General features: G+C 39.5%; 1 protein-coding gene across 1 annotated transcript in view; it reads left to right on the top strand.

Moving 5' to 3' along the window:
* TDRD9 (tudor domain containing 9) overlaps window positions 1–20,986 on the top strand; it is a 239,348-nt gene that overhangs the window by 149,129 nt on the left and 69,233 nt on the right. The window contains exons 16-17 of the mRNA XM_069103712.1: window positions 1,290–1,387; window positions 20,721–20,852. Coding sequence (XP_068959813.1) covers window positions 1,290–1,387; window positions 20,721–20,852 — 230 coding nt within the window. The remainder of the gene's footprint in view (window positions 1–1,289; window positions 1,388–20,720; window positions 20,853–20,986) is intronic.

Below are 20,986 nucleotides of genomic sequence, written 5' to 3' on the forward strand. Positions count from 1 at the left end.
AGCCCCAAACTCATTTAGTCATATATTCTGTGTTACAGTTTTTCTTTCCCAGACCCTTTAAGCTCCTGTAGTGTCTGTCTGCTGTTCATAAAGATGATGGCAATGTACATGCATAGATGTAAACCTAGTGACCATAGTGAATTCTTGATTCATTTCTAAAATTGCAGAAATTCCCTTGTACTTCATTGTTACCCCTCACTGGGTTTCATTTTACTTCCTTTCTGTTCTCAGTGGTGTTCCCCTTCTATATTATTTTCTTATGTATTTAAAGAAATGTTTGAGAATGTTTTCTTGTCTGACAAGAGGAAGACCAGGAATAAGAGTATTGGAGTAGTCATTGTCACTACCTGAGATTAGCCTGTGCTTGTTAAGGGTAAGCACAGAACTGGAAGTAGAGGTGATATAAGCCATCTGAATGTAGGATGAAGATGTGGAGGGCCAGTAGAAAGACTGAGAGTCTTTCTAGGATTAAGGAACCTGGTCTTCCCTGGAGACGTTTGTCAAAGGAAGTTAAAGTATAATTTTGCATTTTGGAGTATGTGCATCCTTGTTCAAATTAAAAGATTAAATTTAAGATAAAGTAACTAGAGTCGCATTGGGAAAAGTTCCGTTCCAGTTTATTACTTGTGTTTAGGACCTACCCAGTAAAACCTGAAGAGGCTGTTAAATACAATTGATAGTAAAACTGTAGAGGAAAAAAAAGCTGCAATCCTGTTGTGATTGCTTTATTTCTTAAAATCTTGAGATTTTTTGAAGGGAAAAGTATATATGGCTTTACCTACATCTACATCTCATTATACCTAACAGTTATCACAATTTATGGAAATGTTTAGTATTGATGTTTTTGTTTTGTTACTTATTTTGACAAAAGTAATACATAAATTATATTCGAAAATAGTTGCATAAATTATATTTTATACATTTTAAGATGTACTTGCTTTACCTAGTCAAACTTATTTTGGTGTGAACACAGCTGATTTTAGGAATAACCCAATGGGAAAATATTTTATATAAATAAATTTTATTTTATAAGCAATGTTACAAAAATATTATTTAATATCTAGGAATTAACTCCTAGTAAGGAATTTTGCTTATTGATTTGTAGGATCTCTTTATCCTTAATGGATTATAAAATGTTAATTTATAGACATTTTTAATACATTTTCTTTATTTTATAACATGAAATTGGAAAACGATTTTCTCAAACCAATATGTATTTATCTTGATTATAGCCAAAAATGCAAGTAATTTGTATTGAACAATACTGTAATATTTTCTTTTATTTGAAGGTCGGGCTGGGCGTGTTTCTAAAGGGTACTGTTATAGACTCATCAACAAGGACTTTTGGCTCAATTGCATCCCAGATCATGTAGTTCCTGAGATGCTGGTAAGAATTTCAACTTTCTCTCTCAAAACTAATTTTTCATTAGTTTTATCACAGTAGAATCAATGAACAAATTTTAATTTGGAAATTAGGAAAACGAATTCTATATCTCTGAGATAAGACATTTTAATGCTTTCGTTTAGTAGGGTAATTTTAAGATTCTAAAATGAGTTGCCTCTTTTTGTGCCTTGCTTTGTTGTGCAAAATCCTGGAATGTCAAACCAGCTATTTTACAATATTGAAAACTCTATTTGGAAGGAAATATTGACTGCTTTTGTGCACCATTGCTCCTTGTGCTTATACCTAAAAGTATTGCTTTTCTTTTAGTGTATTTATTTGGTTTAAGTATTTAAGTATTAAACTTTTGGCTTAAGTGTTTAAATGTGTACAACAAAAGTACCATTCTGCCTCCCTTCCCGTTGGGTATGTCAAAGTGTGTTTCTTTTGTAACCAGCTGTAATGATAATGGGAATTTGAAGATCTTCCCTGCCCTATTGGCTGAATGTAATCACATGGGCCCTATGGTGGGAGGAGTTTACTGAGGGTAGAACAGAGCCCACGGGAAGCTGGGAGTCAGACCAGTTAGATGGAGGAGGAGAGGAGAGAGAGGACACAGGCAAACAGTCAGTTAGACTTGGAAGTGTTTGTTTGTAGGAAGACTAAAGGTATGGTGTTGCTCTCTGTGGTGATAAAAGTATATTAACTTCTTTGTTGCTATGATGAATTTGACTTTCTGGTGTTGGGATTTGGTTTTCTGGTTTGGGGATTCAGCTTTCTGTTGTCTGAATAAATGTTTTGCTTCTGTCTTCTGTGTGGGGAGTCTGTCATATTTTGTGATTTAGAATTATGCTGGCGTACTCATAGTTGCTGTTGGTGCTATGAATATTGTGTTGGTGCTACACCAACTATGACAGACATGTGTTAGTCAATGTAATAGTGGATTGATTGCTGCTATCAGACACTAAGAGCTCACTTACTTGGATATTTGAGAGAAACAATTCAATGGCATAACTGTTAACAGTATATCTGTTTTGGTTCTCTGAATGCTGTATCTGTTATATACTTAGCTGGACCATACTCTCTCATTTGCTGCAGAAATATGTTTTCTTCCATTTTGATTTAAACTTACCTTCATTACGGGGTTATGGTAAAGGAAGCACTTCACAAATTCTAAAGCACCAGTGAAAGGTGTGCTGTTATAGGCTTCAGTACTTTGAGGGTCTGGGATTGTATGGATTCTAGTTCTCCTTCCTCTGACACATCACAACCTATGTCTACTTAGTGTAGTTCGTCTTCAGGAGTTCCCATTACTGAAAAAGTTACCATCTTAGAAATTTCCTTTCAAATCTATTGAAAATGGAAGAGTTTATGAGCAAACAGGGATATAGAAGATCATAGAAGATAAAGTGAACAATTTTGATTTATATAAAATTTTAAAACTTGTGCACAAAACCCCAATGCAGTTAAAATGAGAAAGGAAACAACTAAACGGGGGAGGAGGGAGTCTTTGTAGCAAACTTGTCTGATAAAGGTCTTATATACAAGATGTATAAGAATCTGGTTGAAATTTATAAGGATGAAAACCACTCTTAAAATGAAAAGAAAACCATTCCAAATAGATAAATTTTGGTCAAAGAATATAAAACAACAATTTTCTTTCCCTATTAACAAGAAATTATTTTCACTCTCTTCTACTCCCCTTCACTTACTGAACAAAAAAATATCAAATATATGTAGCTAAACCAAGGAAGTTCCTTCATGTCTAGAAATGTATGTTGTCTCATTCTACATTTTGAGCCTACTACCTCTGCGTCAGGAGTTGGAAAGCTTCATCTTTGGTCCTCTGGAATTGTGGTTTGTCAGTGCCCTGATAAAGTTTTTGAAGTTTTTTTAAAGCTGCTTTTCTTTATTTTGTTGTTTTTATTGTATAAATGATTCTTGTAGTTCTGTTTTCTTTTCTCTCAGTTCATAGAGGTCTTCCCAGATTCCTCTGAAACTCAATTTCATCATTTCTTATGTGTAATGATAATGGTTAATTTGAAGATTTTCCCTGTCCCTTAAGGGAATTTGAAGATCTTCCCTGCCCCCTAATACACTGAATGTAATCACATAGAACCTGTGGTGGAAGCAGTTTGCTGAAGTGTGGAGCAGAGCCCAAAGGAAGCTGGGAGTTAGAGCAGTTAGAGCTGGAGGGAGGAAAGGAGAGAGCCAAGGAAAGAACTAGGCTTATCAGTGTTTGTGGGAAGGCTAAAGGATGATGTGGCCTCCCTGCTGTGTTATGGTTTATTAACTTCTTTGTTGCTATGATGGAATTGACTTTCTGGTGCTGGAATTTGGTTTTTTGGTGTCTATTTTGATTCTGTCTTCTCCATGGAGAGTCTGTTATATTTTGCGATTCAGTACTGTGCCTGCATATACATAGTCATTGTTGGTGCCACAAATATTGAATTGGTACTACATTTGGTGACAAGCATGGGATTGTGAAATTCTGGACCTCTGTTTGTAGCCAGAAGGATTTTAGAAGAAGAAATGAATATACCACGATGGGAGGTATTATATTCCTCCCTAGCAAGGGAATGGGCTAAAATTACAGGGCCCTGTGAAAACTGGGAACTGAGGCTACAGAAGAGAGAACCTAGAGATTTAGAAACATTTGCATGGAATACCATTAAAAGCAGGGAAAGAACTAGAAGGAGTATATTAGAAGAGAGTGGGTTTTACTAACAGGTTACCATATTATATGTAAAAAGCAGAGACAAAGTGTTGGAAGAGTACACTTAGATGGAAAGGGAGTTGGCTGTGTTACAGCATGCAGGCCTTTAGAAGAATAAGCTGGAGAATCTCAGGTGGTAGGAGAAAAAATGGTGAATTTAGGTAAGAAAAAGCAAAAAACTAACCAAAGGAATGTACATGCCACCCTAATGCATACTGAGCCTACTTGCCCTGGTGATGGCTGTCAGGAGAATGTGTGGGTGGAAAATGACACAAAGTTAGATGAGGAGGCTTTTGCAAGGGCAGAAATTTACCCTATACTAAGAAGAAAGCAGGAGAACCATGGAGGCCAGAATTCAGGGAGATAATTGAGGATTTAACTCAGCAGGAGGTTATTGATGTATTAAGCCAATTCACTCAAAGGATGGGAGAATCATTAGTGTCTTAAATGATGAGAGTCTGTGATGAAGGGGCTGGAGAAGTATGGGTAGGTAACATGGATTGCTTGAAATGTATAGGTATTAGAATCCTTTTTGTATAGGAAGCTTTTAGGGATTACCATATGCAGGGAGGTAACAATATGACCAATCTGCCAGCTTTGGCTGCTAAGCGATGCAATAAAATTCACCATTCCCTAAAGTCACACAGGGATCTCTCTGCACTAGATCACACAGAATCACTTAAGGACTGTATGAGAAAGTTAAAGAAGGAGGTAATGAAGACAGCTGTCGTGGTCAGAGATGCAAATGCATATCATAATATACTCTTAGAAGTTTCTCATAGAAATATCATAGTGAAGACTTCTCCTTTTTATAAGCACCTAATTTTGACTCTACTAATTGGTGAAATAGGGATCTCTCTTTCAGAGGTACTGGATAAGATTTCACAGCTAAGTGACTTTAGGGAATGGGGAAAAGATAAGTTTCTTTGAGAGAGAAGAGTAAATGGCCAGCTGATTTAATGTCAGAATAGATTGATGAGAAAAGAATTGTTTATTGTTCTATTGAGAGCAGGGGTAGATTTTGGAAGAATTGATGGTATTCCAACTAGTGAACTATATAAAATGTACCAATTAAAAAGTACTTGATGTTAGATGGAATAGGGAAGTAAGAACTGCCCCTGAATATCCTCCTGAACCCTTGTGTCCAAGTTTGTCACACCTTCAGGAAGAATAGGAAATTGGCCAAGCCCCAATTTAGGATTAAAGAAATACACAGACAGGATTACAGACTGTAATGTTAATGGGATATAAGATCTTCCTTGCTCATTAATAGACCTCAGGTGGAGCCTAATAAGGGAAGCTTACTTAGGGGAGACTTGCTTATAAGAAGGCTTTCATAACTTTTGTTAATTTATGACTAGGCTCTGAGTCATGAGAGTTGTGATGCCCTTTGGCTCTAAAAAGGCTATATATACTCTGAGTTTAGCATTTTGCTTTCACCCACTGGAAGAGTGTTCTTGTTATTTCACCAGATGAGACTCAGGGTAGCTGTTAAGTAGCTCCCTAGTTTTGGAAAACCCAAATGTTGGTGCTTCTCTCTCTGGTAACTATGTATGTATTGCTTTGGTCAGACAGTTGGATCTGTCTGTTGATCTGTGCTAATTTCTCACAGTTAAAAGACCTGTCGGTCTTTATTTCTCTGCTTGTGTTTTCTCTAAATTTCAGGGTGCTAAGTTTTCCCCTGAACTAGCAAATGTAATTAAAAAGATTATTGACTCCTTAAATGGCTATCTTTCCTAGTAAAGCACATCTAAGAATCTGTGGAAGCAGCCATCCTGGGTAAGCTAGAGTGGTTGCTGTTACACAGACTCCATATCAACTTGACCATATATTGGAAAAACAGATCAAATACTATAAGTAGGGCATAATAGATACTGGGGCAGAGGCCTCCCTCATATAAATGGCAATCCTGATAAATTCAAACATGGAACTCCTGTTACCCTCACAGGATTGGGAGGGGCTGAAATATCAGCCAGACAAGTCAAACTAATGATGAAAGTTGGATAATTACCTAAGAAAGTACATATAATGCTAATTGTACCCATTCCTGAATTCATCATTGGAATAGATGTATTGAGAGGTATGACTCTAAATTTACCTGAGGGGTAATACCAATTTGCAATAAGGAAGATAGGAATTAATACAGTTTTAGTGGGAAAAATAAAAATGAAGCCAATCACTTTACCTGAACATTCTGAAGTAATTACTTGAAAGCAATATCATGTGCCAGGTTTACAAGATGAAATTACCAATACTGTATTTTCTTTTTCTATATTCATTTCCCTTTTTAAATGCTTTATTAGCTTCTGATTTACATCATTCATTTCCGCCAGATTTTCAGTTATAAATTTTCTCCCCGTTTTTCCCCTACCCACCACCCCAAAATAGCAGCCCCACAGGATATTCGCTCCTCCAATCTGCTCTCTCCCATATCTTCTCCCATACCCCCTTCGACTTTTCCAGTGGATCTCTATTCCCCAGTGCCTGTATATCTTATTTCCCAATTACATGTAAAATAGTATTAATAATAGTATATATATACATATATATGTATTTATGAATATTTTATTTTAAAACTTTGAATTCCAGATTCATTCCCTTCCTCCCTTGTCACCCACCCTCACTGAGAAGATAAGCAGTTCAATATAGGTTGTACATGTGTGTCGAATGCAAAGCAATAACATGGTAGATATATTGTAAAAGACTGACTATATTTCCTTCCCTCCTATCCCACCTCCCACTTGTTCTATTCTCTGCTTTGATCCCGTCCCTTTTCAAAAGTGGGTGCTTCCAACTTCCCTCCCCCCCAGCCTGCCCTCCCGTCCATCATCACCCCTCTCATCCCCTGCCCCCCTACTCTCCTGGAGGGTGAGATACCCTATTTAGTGTGTATTTCATTACCTCCTCAAGCCAAATTCAATGGGAATAAGTTTGACCCATTCCCTTTTGCCTTCCTATTCTTCCCCTCCATTGTAACCATTTTCCCTTGCCTCTTTTTATGAGATAGTTTACCCCATTCTATCTCTCCCCTTCTCCTCTTGTTATATTCCTCTCTCACCTCTTAATTTCACCTTTTAAGTATCATCCCTTCCTGTTAAATTGATCCTGTGCCCTCTATCTATGTATACCTGTAAACATATATACACACATTCACATATGTATTCACATGCCCATATACCCTCATATATAGACATATATATTTCTATTCCCTTCAACTACTGAGAAAAGTTTCATAAGTGACAATTATTGTTTTTCTGTGTAGGAATGTTAATAGTTCAACTTTGATAAGTTCCTTATGATTTCTTTTCTCTGTTTACCTTCTCATGCTTCTATTGCTTCTTGTATCTGAATGTCAAATTTTCTATTCAACTCTGGTTTTTTCATCAAGAATGCTTGAAAGTCCTCTATTCCACTGAATGACCATATTTTCCCCTTTGAACTCCGGAATATCATATTCCAAGCCCTTCGATCCCTCAGTGTAGAAGCTGCCAGATCCTGGGTTATCCTGATTGTGTTTCCACAATATTCAAATTGTTTCTTCCTGGCTGGTTCTAATATTCTCCCCTTAATCTGGGAATTCTGCAACCTGGCTACAATATTCCTAGGAGTTTTCTTTTTGGGATCTTTTTCAGGAGGTGATCGGTGGATTCTTTCAACCTCTATTTTGCCCTCTTGTTCTAAAACATCAGGGCAGTTTTCTTTGAGAACTTCCTAGAGGATGATTTCTAGGTTCTTGCTTTGATCATGGCTTTCAGGTAGTCCAATAATTTTTAAATTATCTCTCCTGGATCTATTTTCCAGGTCAATGGTTTTTCTCATGAGATATTTCACATTGCCTTCTATTCTTTCATTTGTTTGGATCTGTTTAACAGCATCTTGATTTCTCATAAAATCATTAGCTTCCATTTTCTCCAGTCTGATTCTGAAGCAATGATTCTCCTCAGTGAGCTTTTGAGATTCTTTTTCCATCTGGCAAATTTGTCTTTTTAAGGGATTCTTCTCATTGCCTTTTTGAGCCTCTTTTGCCATTTGAGTTAGTCTATTTTTTAAGGTATGATTTTCCTCAGTCAGGCTGTTGACTCTCATTTCTTAATTTTCTTGCATTGTTCTCATTTCTCTTCCTAGTTTCCTCCACTTCTCTTATCTGCTTCTTAAGGTCCTCTATGGCCTATAACCAGCTCGTATTTTCCTTTGAAGCTTTTGGTGCAGGAGTTCTGACTTCACTGTCTTCCTCCTGTTCCATCCTTTGCTCCTTTTTGTCCCCAAAATAGGAGTCTAATGTTGGAAGCTTCTGTCTGCTTTGATTCCTTTGCCTGGTCATGTCGCTCCTCAGTCACTTGACCCCTGGGCATTTTGCCACAGTAGGACTCTGCCACCAGACAGGGGAGTTTTCGTCCCAAACACTGGGGTTTTCTCAGCTGCAGGAGGTATTAGATGGGTGCCGCCTCTGAGGTCTACACACACTCTGGCAAGCTGGACACACATACCAGGACCTCCACCCTGGACTGCAATCCAGATCCAAGAAGGTTAAAGCAAGAGCGATTACCCCTCAGACTGGTGCTTGGTCCCCCTATACTCTGCAGGCCAGGAGCTGAAGCTGCCATGTGGCACTGGCTGGCTGTGCCGGTGTCTCAAGCCACATACTCCCACTTACTGGGTCCCAAAATCCAGACTGCACTGACCTCTCACTTTGTCCTTTGCATCTGTGTTGATAAATCTGGAAATGGCCACAGCTGCTGCTGATCTGGAGTCCCTCCTGTCGGCGGCTGGTCAGGCCCGCTCTGGGGCTGGGTTCGGCTCCCAGAGCGCTGTGCTGGCCAATTCCTGCCACCCTGCCGGGCTGTCCTCAGTGGGAGGTTAGCTTCTCTGTGTCATTTTGTGGGTTCTACAGCTCCAAAGTTTGTTTAGAGTCCCCTTTTATATTGATTGGGGAATGTGGAAGCCGGAGCCCAGCGGAGGTCCTGCTTCTACTCTGCCATCTTGACTCCGCCCCCAATTACCAATACTGTAAAGGAATATGTTGAGGCAGGAGTCTTAGTACCTACAACCACTTGATGGAATAATCCTGTCTGAGCAGTACAAAAGTCGGATGGGACGTGGAGAATGACAGTGGATTATAAACAATTGAATAAGGTGACTCTCGCCCTTGTATGCTTCTATTCCAGATACCATCACCTTAATATTACATTAATTAAAATTACATTATGGCGTAGTCGGCGAGGAGTACAAAGCATAGTGCCTCTATTTGTTCCAGGATCCATGGCCATTTAGATTGGGATTGTAAGGCCAAGGATCCTGGGGGGGGGGTGGGGTGGTGGAATGTGATAGTAATGGCAATTAAAGATTCCCCTGTATTGGCTTGGTTTTCAAACTGATTGTGTTAAAACCCAGAGCTTGTTAATCCCACCTGTGGGATGGAAGTGTTGATGTGAAAAGAGAACTGGGAGGAGCTGGTGATGTAGATTTGGAGAGACGAGAGAGAGGGAGAAGAACTTTTTGGAAGCAGCACCTCGTGGAGGCAGAGAGAGAGACTGAGAGAATTGCTGGGGGCCACTTTGAATCGCCCTGGACTTTTGAGACCTGCCCCCTGAGCTGCCAAGGACTGAGGAGACATGGCTGTTTTGCTGGTACTTTGTCTGTCTGTTTTGATGTTGTTTTGCCAGATTTGTCCACTGGTGAAAGACAGTCCTGTTGTTGAAGAAGTCCTGGAACCTGGCTTTTGGTTAAGAAGCCCTGAGACTGTCCTGCAGACAGAGAGTGAATACTGTCCACTGGTGAAGGACAGTGCTGTTGTTGCAGGAGTCTGGGAACCTTTCTGTTGGTTCAGAAGCCCTGAAGAAGGATTTTCTTGTTGTATGTTTACAGAAATCCTGGGAGAGGGTTTTGCTAATGTTTTCAGGGGTTCTAGGACTGTTCTACAGACAGAGGATAAATTAATGAAGGGACTGGCAATGTATCTTGTGGCCTTGCTAAGCCTTGTCTCCCCAGGAACTAAGATTGCTGAGAACTTGCCTCGTGTCAAGATGAAGAAAAGACCCCCATTTGGGTATTAAGTGCTGTGCTTAAACTTGATGTAACTCTGGGGTAGATTCAATTGTGATCCAGGGGTGTGGAACTTTTGACCTTTTTGTGTTTTATGGTTGAGCAAATGAATGTACTTTACTTAGATTGGAAACTAATCTCCATTTGAGAAGAGGGGCTTTGTGGTGGACTAAATGAAGGTATAGCCTAGGGGTGGAGTAGTATTTAGAACAGGGACTTTGTAATTGATTGAATGATTGGAAGGTCCTGGGGTGGGGTAGTACTTGGAGATTATTTAATCACACTTAGTAAATGCTGTATTTTGAATGATGTCATGTTTTGACCTTCTCTGTTCTTAATTTGTCACTGAATAAAATGGAGAGCACCTATGCTGGTATTCTGAACCTTGGGAAGTTGCCTTTCCTTGGCATTACATTACAAAAGTAACCAGAAATATGATGGGACTTGGTACACAGTTATTGATTTAGCCAATGCTTTCTTTACTCTCCCAGTATATTCTAAGCAATGGGACTACTTTGCTTTCACTTGGTAGGGCTAACAGTATACTTTCATCCACTTGCCACTAGGATATCTGCATAACCCCACTATTTGTCATAAGATGGTGTGACTCCATGCTGTGTTATCATGTATTAACTTCTTTGTTGCTATGATGGGATTCAGTTTCTTGGTGTTGGGATTTGGCTTTCTGATGTCTGAATAAATGTTTTGCTTCTCTTCTATATTTGGAGAGTCTGTTATATTTTGTGATCCAGACCTGGCCTGGCATATTCATAGACACCGTTGGTAGTGTGAATATTGCATTGATAATACTTTATGACATCATAATATTCCATTATGTCCTCATATCATAATTACTCTAGCTATTCAGTAGATGGACACTCTCTTAGTCTTCAGTGTTTTTGCCATTTCAAAAAGAATTTCTATAGAAATGGGTAATTATGGGGTGGCTAGGTTGTGCAGTGAATAGAGTACCGGCCCTGGAGCCAGGAGCACCTGAGTTCAAATCTGGCCTCAGACAATTAACACAAAAACTAGCTGTGTGACCTTGGGCAAGTCACTTAACCCCAATTGCACTTCAGAAAGCAAAAAAAAAAGTAATTTCTCTGTTTCTTTATCTCTTTGCAATATAAACCTGGTAGAGGTATTTCTGAGTTCAATGGGTATACATAGTTTAGTAATTTTGAAGCATAATCCCAGCATTGCTTTCTAGAATGATTAGATCATTTCACAGCTCTGTCTGCAGTGCACTAATGTATAAGCAGGCAGTTTGCAAAGAATAAGTTCAGGCTGTCAGTGGTCATGTGAAAAATTCTCCAGATCACTAATAATTAGGGGGGAAATAATCTTAAGTTTCCCTTCATACTTGTTATATTAATAGAGATGGCAAAAAAGGAAAATGATGACTATTGGAAGAGCTTCAGGGATAAGAAGCTCACAAATGCATACTATGAAAGTACTCCAAAATGGTGCCAAAAAGTAACTAAACTTGGAAAATCTTCGATTTGGCAATATTTACACTATTCCTATATCTAAGAGTAAAAAGGTAGGAAAAAGACCCACGTGGAAAAAAAGTATTCCTAGAAATTTTTTTCTGTAGTGACAAAAAAAAACTAGAAACAAAGGTGCTATCATCAGTTGAGGAATGGCTAAATTCATTATGACATGTGAATGTAATAGAACACTCTTGCCATAAGAAATGACAAAATAAATGGTTTTAAAGAAAACATGAAAGATTTGTATGAATTGATGGCTGAGTAATGTTAGTAGAACCAGGAAAACAATTTATTTGTAATAGCATTACAAAGATAAATAGCTCTGAATGATATAAGAACTCTAATGAGTACAAGAATAAGAGTTCTTTCCATGATTCCAGAAAACCAGTGATGAAACATGTTACATACCTTCTGACAGACTAGATTCAAGGGTCAAAATGACACATGTTTTTGGACATGGCCAGTGACTTTTACTTGACTATGCATATTTGTTAATAATGTTTTATTTTTTTTTAATTGAAGAGATGGGAGGGAGGTACAATAAATGTTTGTGAATTTTTTTAAAGTAAAATAAAAGTATAATCAAAGCAAAATTTATTATTCTGTGGCCAAATCATTGATAAATTTTTCTGTAATTATCAAGGTTGGTCTTTAGGCAAAAGATAATATTTCCATTTGTCTAAAAATTGAAGTCTTTGAGGCTTGGTAAGATCTGCCAGAGTTTGTGCTCTGTTGACTCAATTTTCAAGAACTTCTGTGTGTTGATATGTTCTTGGACTTTATAGGAGATCAAGTAAGTGATCAGTGGAAAAAGATTCTGTGTGTTTTGCATAGGAGCGGTTAACAAATTCTCCTCATTACCTTTTTGAGCTTCTTTTGCCATTTGAGTTAGTCTATTTTTTAAGGTGTTATTTTCTTCAGTCAGGTTGTTGACTCTCATTTTTATAATCTGGCATTGTTCTTATTTCTCTTCCCAGTTTTTCCTCCACTTCTCTTATTTGGTTTTCAAAATCCTTCTTAAGTTCCTCTATGGCCTGTAAGCATCTTAGTCGTTTCTTGGAAGCTTCTGGTATAGGAATTCTGACTCCACTGTCTTTCATCTGTTCTATGCCCTAATCCTTTTTGTCCCTAAAAAAGGAATCCAGAGTTGGACCACTGTGCTTACTTTGCTTCCCTCACTTGCTTATGTTGCCACTCAATTACTTGACTTTTGAGCTTTTTGCCACAGTAGAACTCTGCTACCAGAGTGGGGAGCTTTGTCCCAATCACTGGGGTTTTTTCGGTTGCTGGAGCTGTTAGTTTTCTGCCCTCTCTGCAGCTTCCACATGCTCTGGCAAACTGGTCACACACCCCAGGACTTCCATCCTAGACAGCAATCCAGACCCAACCAGGTTAAAGCAAGAGTGATTGCCCCTCAGACTTTTTGCTTGGTCCCCCTACAATCTGCAGACCAGGAGATCTGAAGCAGCCACGTGGCAGTGGCTGCATGGCCACCATGCCTCAGCTGCTTTTCCCTCCAGGGGGTAAAGGCCTGACCACACTCCCAAACCAGCGGTTCACAAAGTCCACACCGCACCGAACTCTCACTTTGTCCTTAGCATCTATGGGTTGATAATTCTGGAAACTGTCACAGCTGCTGATGATCTGAAGTCCCTCCAGCCAGCAGCTGGTTGTGGCTGCCCCTGAGGCTAAAATCTCCGAGGGGCTGGGCTTGGCTCCCATTGTGCTGCACTGGCCCCTTCCTGTCAGCCTTCCATGCTGTCCTCAGTGGGAGGTTAGCTTCTTTGTGTCATTTTATGGGTTCTGTAGCTCCAAAGTTTGTTCAGATTCACCTTTTACATGAATTGGAGGAGGTGGAAGCGGGAGCCCTGCAGAAGTCCTCTTTCTACTCCACCAACTTGACTCCGCCCCTCTCAAGTATTTTTTTTTTTCATTAGATAATGAAAACTGTTTAATCCAACATGTTATCGGTCTTGTCTTGGACTTCAAGAAACTTAAACCACAGCCACATTCACAACCAAACAGTAGTAAAAAGTAGTAAATGCCCCTTGGGTGATTTCTACCATATTTTGACTGCTCTTTGTAGAAGGCACTGGTTTTGTTGTTATAATAAATTTTCTCATTTTTATACATTTCAGTGGATTCTTCCCCTCCACTTCCATAAATGACAACCCATTCATACCTCATTTGGTGTGATTTTTGTTCATGCCTTCCGATAAAGGATCTCTCTATGTTCTAGACTTCCTGGTTGTCTACTTTTTATATTATATTTAATTTTGTAAGTCATCTTAAATTATTTTGGAAATTAAGTACAGTATAAATCCTAAATAAATGAATAAGATTTTTCTTTGAAGATCAATAGAATTATATACTTCTTCGTTGAATCAGTATTAAAGTATAGCATTTCACTATTAGCATTATCAATTACCGGCATCAGAAATATTGGATTATGAAAGCATTTTCTAAGCATCTTGGGACTCCATAAAATGGTTTTTCTTAAATTTTGTTTTTTTTTCCTTTTATGATTGATAGCATTATGTAATTGGATGTCTAAAACATGTGCTAGTAATTTTAAGTTCTGGTTTTAGAAGCTTGTTGGATTTCATTAGGATTTTCTTGTTTATGTGTAATAGGCTTCATTTTCTGTGGTCTTTTTAGTCGAAAAAGGATGTCCGTTATATTTTGATTACTATTAGTGTGAACTTTTTTTCTTTACATTTAGTCTTAGTTACAACTCCTCCTCTTCATCTCTTCTCACTGTGTTCTTAACTTTCTACAGTCTGGTTTCCAACCTCATCATTTAACTGAGATTGTTCTCTCCAAAATTATCAATTATCTCTTAATTAGCAAATTTCATAGATTTCTTGATCCTCATTCTCCTTGATCTCTTTGCAGCCTTTGATGCTGTTGATCAATCTCATCTCCTTAATATTGTCTTCTCTTTAGTTTTTCAGGACACTGTTATCTAAAGGTTCTCCTCCTACCTGTGTGAATATTCCTTTTCAGAAAGTTTCCTTTGCTGGGTCTTCATCCAGGTCATACTCACTAACTGGATGTCCCTGAGGGGTTGTATCAGCAATGCCATATTCACAATGCCTATGGAGATTACAGATATGCTGATATAATTATCCATCACAAAATACATCATGCTTGTCATATAAGGGAATAAGCTGGAAAATTTATTAAGATACCAAAAGACTGAGTCCCAAAACCAGAAAGTGAAAGCCATCAGAGTAGTTATGACACACACAGGTAGATAAAGTAGAAAGCACCCACATTTTCAAGCCTTTAAAACAGAACAGGCTACCTCAGGCAAAGGTCCTCCTCTCCCCACGCACAGCAACCACCCAGCGTCCTGGAAGCGCGCTCCCAGCAGCTCTGGCCCCTGGCAGTCCTCAGCAGGAGTCCTAAGCAGAAAGTCCTTAGCAGTCCTAACTCAAAAAGGGCTTCGCGCTGCCGCTGCCTCTGCTGCTGCCACTGCCGTCGCCACCACCACCAGCCACCGCAGGAGCACTAGCTTGGCTTTCGCTTTCTCTGGCTTTTGCTTTCTCTGGCTTTCGCTTTCGCTTGCTCCGCCCCTTCCTGCTACGTCAGCACGTCCAATGGGGCATGGAAGATCTTTAAATCCCATAACCCTTACATTCGGCCCCAAGATCTTTCATGTCCCTTACTTGGCAAAAATACAGTAGGAATAACTGGTGTCAACAAAATTTCACAACAATATAACAAGAATAGCACACAACAAACACAGAAAACCATATTTTAGGGTGGGGCTTGAGCACAAGCTCCCCATCATTCCCTCCACCCCGAACAAATGGGGCCCCAAAATCTTGTGGTAAGGGGTGAAGATCTCTTCTTCTATGGCTACTTGCTGCTGAAATCGGATGTAGAGCTGTCCCTGTCCTAAGGGGTCCCATTTGAGAGGTCAGTTCTTAATATGCTTGATGCCAGGTCCAAGGGTGACACATCACAGTTGCAGACAGGGGGTGACATCCAGCTTAAGCTATCAGGCATGTAAAGATGGAGGGTACCAAGCCTGTGGAAACAAATCTAACAAACAAGGTGAACAAACAAAAAATCAAGAAGAAGCAAAGAGACAATAACCAGACTATTGTAGCCTCACTATCGGTAGAATAAATGACTTAAGGGTACAATTTTGTAATCATCTTCTCCAGAATAAACAATAGTTACAGTGTTATCCTTCCCATATGCTATATGTCTGACTGATTAAAGTAAGCTTGTTAACCCATTTTGAGTTGCTTTCCTTTAACAAAGCAGATCCAAGAACCTGTGTTGGCAGACACCCTGGGGAAGCCAGGGTGCTTGCTGCTACAGGGGTCTATTGGGGTCCCCTCTCCCTTTACCTCTTCCCCTCTTTCTCCATCATCAGTGGGTTCATGGTTCATTGGATTTAATTATAGTTCTGTGTTGACAATTCTCAAATCTCCCTATCCTCTAATCCCTATCCTAACTCCCTGTTTCATATCTCCAACTGCCTTTTGGACATCTGAGACTGAATGTCCTACAGACATTTTAAACTCAACACATCCAAAACTGAACTCTTTATCTTTCCCTCCATCCCCCCCCCTTCCAAACTTCCATCCTCCCAGTTTTTCTAGGTGTCATAATTGACTCCTCATTCTCCATCATCTCCCCTATCTAATCTATTGCCAAGATTATTTGTATGTTGTCTCCTCTATTAGATTGTAAACTCCTCAATGTCAGGCACTGTCTTTTTGCCTTTCTGTGTTTCCCCAATGTTTAGAACAGTGCCTGACCCATAATAGACCCTTAATAAATGTTTATTGACTGATAACTTAAGAATTAACTATAATAATTTTAATTATCAATTAAATATAAATCATGAAGTGTTTTGGCATTTTTTTTTAGTCCTCTCAAATATAGGAATCTGAGGCCAACCAGGTTTTACTTCATTTCATTCTACTGAACCTAATTTGAATTGAATTGAATTTGAATCTAAATTCAACTAGTTCTTTCCTTGGGTTTCTTGATTTGACCTTAGACCAATTCGTTTGTCTAATTTCTTAATTCATTATTTTTTCAGTAGCTGAAACTGATGAAACTGATTTGTTAATGAGATATTAATGGTATAGATTTTTCTTTTGGGACTTAAATATAGTTTTCAACTCTTCTGCATTTGATTGTAATCTTTAATAGGGTAGGCTGCTTTACAGGGTTGAAATGGCTGAAACTGTGTTAGTCTTTGTACTCTTTTTTTTGGGGGGGGAGGGCAGTTGGGGTTAAGTAACTAACCCAAGGTTACACGGCTAGTTTTTTTGTGTGGGTGTTGTGTCTGAGGCCGGAACCCAACTTGCGTCCTCCTGACTCCAGGGCTGGCGCTTAACTCACTGCACCACCTAGCCGCCCCTGTCTTTGTATTCTCATATGCTATCACTATTATATGTGTAAAATCTCCCCAGTAGAATAAGTTCCTTAAAGGCAGGGGACATTTTTTTTCTTTATATCTGTAGTTCCTAACCTAGTGCTTTGTACTTTGTAAGCAAGCTTTATATGTGGTTATTGCATTGAAAATGAAAAGAGGGATGGAGTCAAGATGGCAGAGTAGAACCAGGACCTCTGCACAGCTCCGTCTCTCACCACCTCTAATCCATGTAAAAGGGGACTCTGAACAAACTTTGGAGCTAAAGAACTCAAAAAATGACACAGAGAAGCTAATCTCCTGCTGAGGACAGCTCAGCAGGCTGACAGAAAGCTGCGAGCACAGTGCTCTGGGAGCCAAGTCCAGCCCCTCTCGAGCCAGAGGTTTTAGCCCCAAGGCAGGCCTGACCAGCCACCTGGCTGGAGGGACTCCAGGTCACCACCAGCTGTGGCGGTCCAGAATTATCAACACATAGATGACAAAAGTGAGAGGTCAATGCAGTGTGGACTTTGGGACCCAGGAGTGGGTTGGCTTTTGCCCCCGGGGCTAGAAGCCTCTGAGGGCCATGGCATAGCCGCTGGCACATTGCAGTTTCAGCTCCTGGCCTGCAGAGTGTAGGGGGACCAAGCAACCAGTCTGAGGGGTAATCGCTCTTGCTTTAACCTGCTTGGATCTGGATTGCAGTCTAGGGTGGAGGTCCTGGGGTATGTGACCAGCTTGCCAGAGCATGTGGAGGCTTCAGAGAGGGCACCAACTAATACCTTTGGAAGCTGAGAAAGCCCCAGCGTTTGGGACGAAAGCTCCCCTGTGTGGTGGCAGAGTCCTACTGTGGCAAAAAGCCCAGGGGTCAAGTGACTGAGGGGCAACATAACCAGGCAAAGGAAACAAAGCAGACAGAAGCTTCCAACATTAGACTCCTATTTTGGGGACAAAAAGGAGCAAAACATGGAACAGGAGGAAGACATTGAAATCAGAACTCCTGCTCCAAAAGCTTCAAAGGAAAATATGAGCTGGTTACAGGCCATAGAGGACCTTAAGAAGCAGATAAGAGAAGTAGAGGAAAAATTGGGAAGAGAAATGAGAACAATGCAAGAAAATTAAGAAATGAGAATCAACAGCCTGACTGAGGAAAATCATACCTTAAAAAATAGACTAACTCAAATGGCAAAAGAGGCTCAAAAAGGCAATGAGGAGAGGAATGCCTTGAAAAGCCGAATTTGCGAGATGGAAAAAGAATCTCAAAAGCTCACTGAGGAGAATCATTGCTTCAGAATTAGATTGGAGCAAATGGAAGCTAATGACTTTATGAGAAATCAAGATGCTGTTAAACAGATCCAAACAAATGAAAGAATAGAAGGCAATATGGAATATCTCATGGGAAAAACCACTGACCTGGAAAATAGATCCAGGAGAGATAATTTAAAAATTATTGGCCTACTTGGAAGCTATGATCAAAGTAAAAACCTAGAAATCATCCTCTAGGAAGTTCTCAAAGAAACTGCCCTAATGTTTTAGAATCAGAGGGCAAAATAGAGGTTGAAAGAATCCATCAGGGCGGCCAGGTGGCTCAGCGAGTAAGAGCACCAGCTCCAGTGTCAGGATGACCTGGGTCAAATCGAGGCTCAGATTCTCAGCACCACACCCAAAAATAACTGGCCATGTAACTTTGAGCAAGTTACTTAACCCCGATTGCTTTAAAAAAAAAAAAAAAGATCCATCAATCACCTCCTGAAAAAGATCCCAAAAAGAAAACTCCTAGGAATATTGTAGCCAGGTTGCGGAATTCCCAGATTAAGGAGAGAATATTAGAACCAGCCAGGAAGAAACAATTTGAATTTTGTGGAAACACAATCAGGATAACCCAGGATCTGGCAGCTTCTACACTGAGGGATCGAAGGGCTTGGAATATGATATTCCTGAGGTTAAAGGGGAAAATATGGTCATTCAGTGGAATAGAGGACTTTCAAGCATTCTTGATGAAAAAAAAAGAGTTGAATAGAAAATTTGACATTCAGATACAAGAAGCAAAAGAAGCATGAGAAGGTAAACAAGGAAAAGAAATCATAAGGAACTTATCAAAGTTGAACTATTAACATTCCTACATGGAAAAACAATAATTACAACTGATGAAACTTTTGTCAGTATGAAAATAGTGGAAGGGAATAGAAATATATATGTCTATATATGAGGGTATATGGGCATATGAATACATACGTAAATGCTACAGGTATACATAGATAGAAGGTACAGGACCAATTTAACAGGAAGGGATGATACTTAAAAGGTGAAATTAAGAGGTGAGAGGGGAACATAATGAGAGGAGATGGAGAGAGACAGAATGGGGTAAACTATCTCATAAAGAAGAGGCAAGGAAAAATGGTTACAATGGAGGGGAAGAATAGGAAGGCAAAACAGAATGGGTCAACTTTATTCTCATTGAATTTGGTTTGGGGGGGCAATGAAATACACGCTAAATAGGGTATCTCACCCTCCAGGAGAGTAGGGGGGCAGGGGATGAGAGGGGGGATGATGGAAGGGAGGGCAGGCTGGGGGGGAGGGAAGTTGGAAGCATCCACTTTTGAAAAGGGACAGGATCAAAGTACAGAAAAGAACAAGTGAGAGGTGGGATAGGAGGGAGGAAATACAGTCATTCTTTTATAATATATCTACCATGCCATTGTTTGGCATTAGCCACACATGTACAACCTATACTGAACTGCTTATCTTCCCAGTAAGGGTGGGTGACAAGGGAGGAAGGGAACTAATCTGGAATTCAAAGTTTTAAAATAAAATATTCATAAATATATATACATATAGTATTATTAATACTATTTTACATGTAATTGGGAAATAAGATATATAGGCACTGGGGCATAAATATCCACCATACCTTACTGGAAAAGTCGAAGGGGATATGGGAGAAGATATGGGAGAGAGCAGATTGAAGGAGGGGATATCCTGTGGGACTGCTATTTTGGGGCAGTGGGGAGGGGAAAAACGGGGAGAAAGTTTGTAACTCAAAATCTGGCAGGAATGAATGATGTAAATCAGAAGTTATTAAAGCATTTGAAAAAGAAAAAAGAAAATAAAAATAGTGTACATAAGTCTCTGTGTATGTATCAGACAATATCCAACCTGGTGACACCTGACATTCCTCTGCATAAGCTAGATAGATACACCATTTATCACCAGGCCAGTAGTTGAACTTTTACTTTCTTGGTATAAAATCTGTGAGAAAAGTCAGTGATATCCACCAGTATCATCTTCCAAGACATAGGGTCAGTGCCACACCAAGAAGAGACATCAGAGGTGGACTTGTATCAGAAGGTTTAATGTGAGATATCCACAGCAGGCTGAGGCTGACTGGTATCATGAAATAAATAGTGAAGTGTAGAGTTTGAGTCCCACCCCCATTGCTTACTCAGTATGTAAGGGCTCTGTAACCATGAGTAATTTGTAGCTTTTTGATGAACCTTTGTTTAAAAAACACAGAACCAAAAAACCCACCTCTTCTTTGGTTTAGAAAGGGTGGGGGGGGGGGAGAAAAGAGAGTCATGTATGTAGGTGGGAGCATAATCTTGGGTATTTAGCTTACAGTATTGTTAAGAGGAAAGTATTAAAATATTAAAAGTGAAGAAAAATGATCTGTTATTACTGTTTAATTTTTTATTTTGCTAATTTTTTTAGCGATGTCCATTAGGAAGCACAGTCTTAAAAGTAAAGTTGCTTGATATGGGTGAGCCAAGAGCTTTGCTAGCAACTGCTCTTTCTCCACCCAGCCTTGGTGATATTGAACGGACCATCCTTCTGCTAAAAGAGGTAGGATTCTTTTTTTTCCCAATCTATTTATTTATGTATACTTTTCAGCATTCATTTCCACAAGATTTCGAGTTACAGATTTTTCTCCCCATTTTCCCCTTATCCTCCACTCCAAAATACTGAGCCTACTGACT

This window comes from Petaurus breviceps, unplaced genomic scaffold (assembly GCF_028583685.1).
Source record: "Petaurus breviceps papuanus isolate PSGF00001 unplaced genomic scaffold, PetGlider_PUasm1.0 64, whole genome shotgun sequence".
Classification (NCBI taxonomy): Eukaryota; Metazoa; Chordata; class Mammalia; order Diprotodontia; family Petauridae; genus Petaurus; species Petaurus breviceps.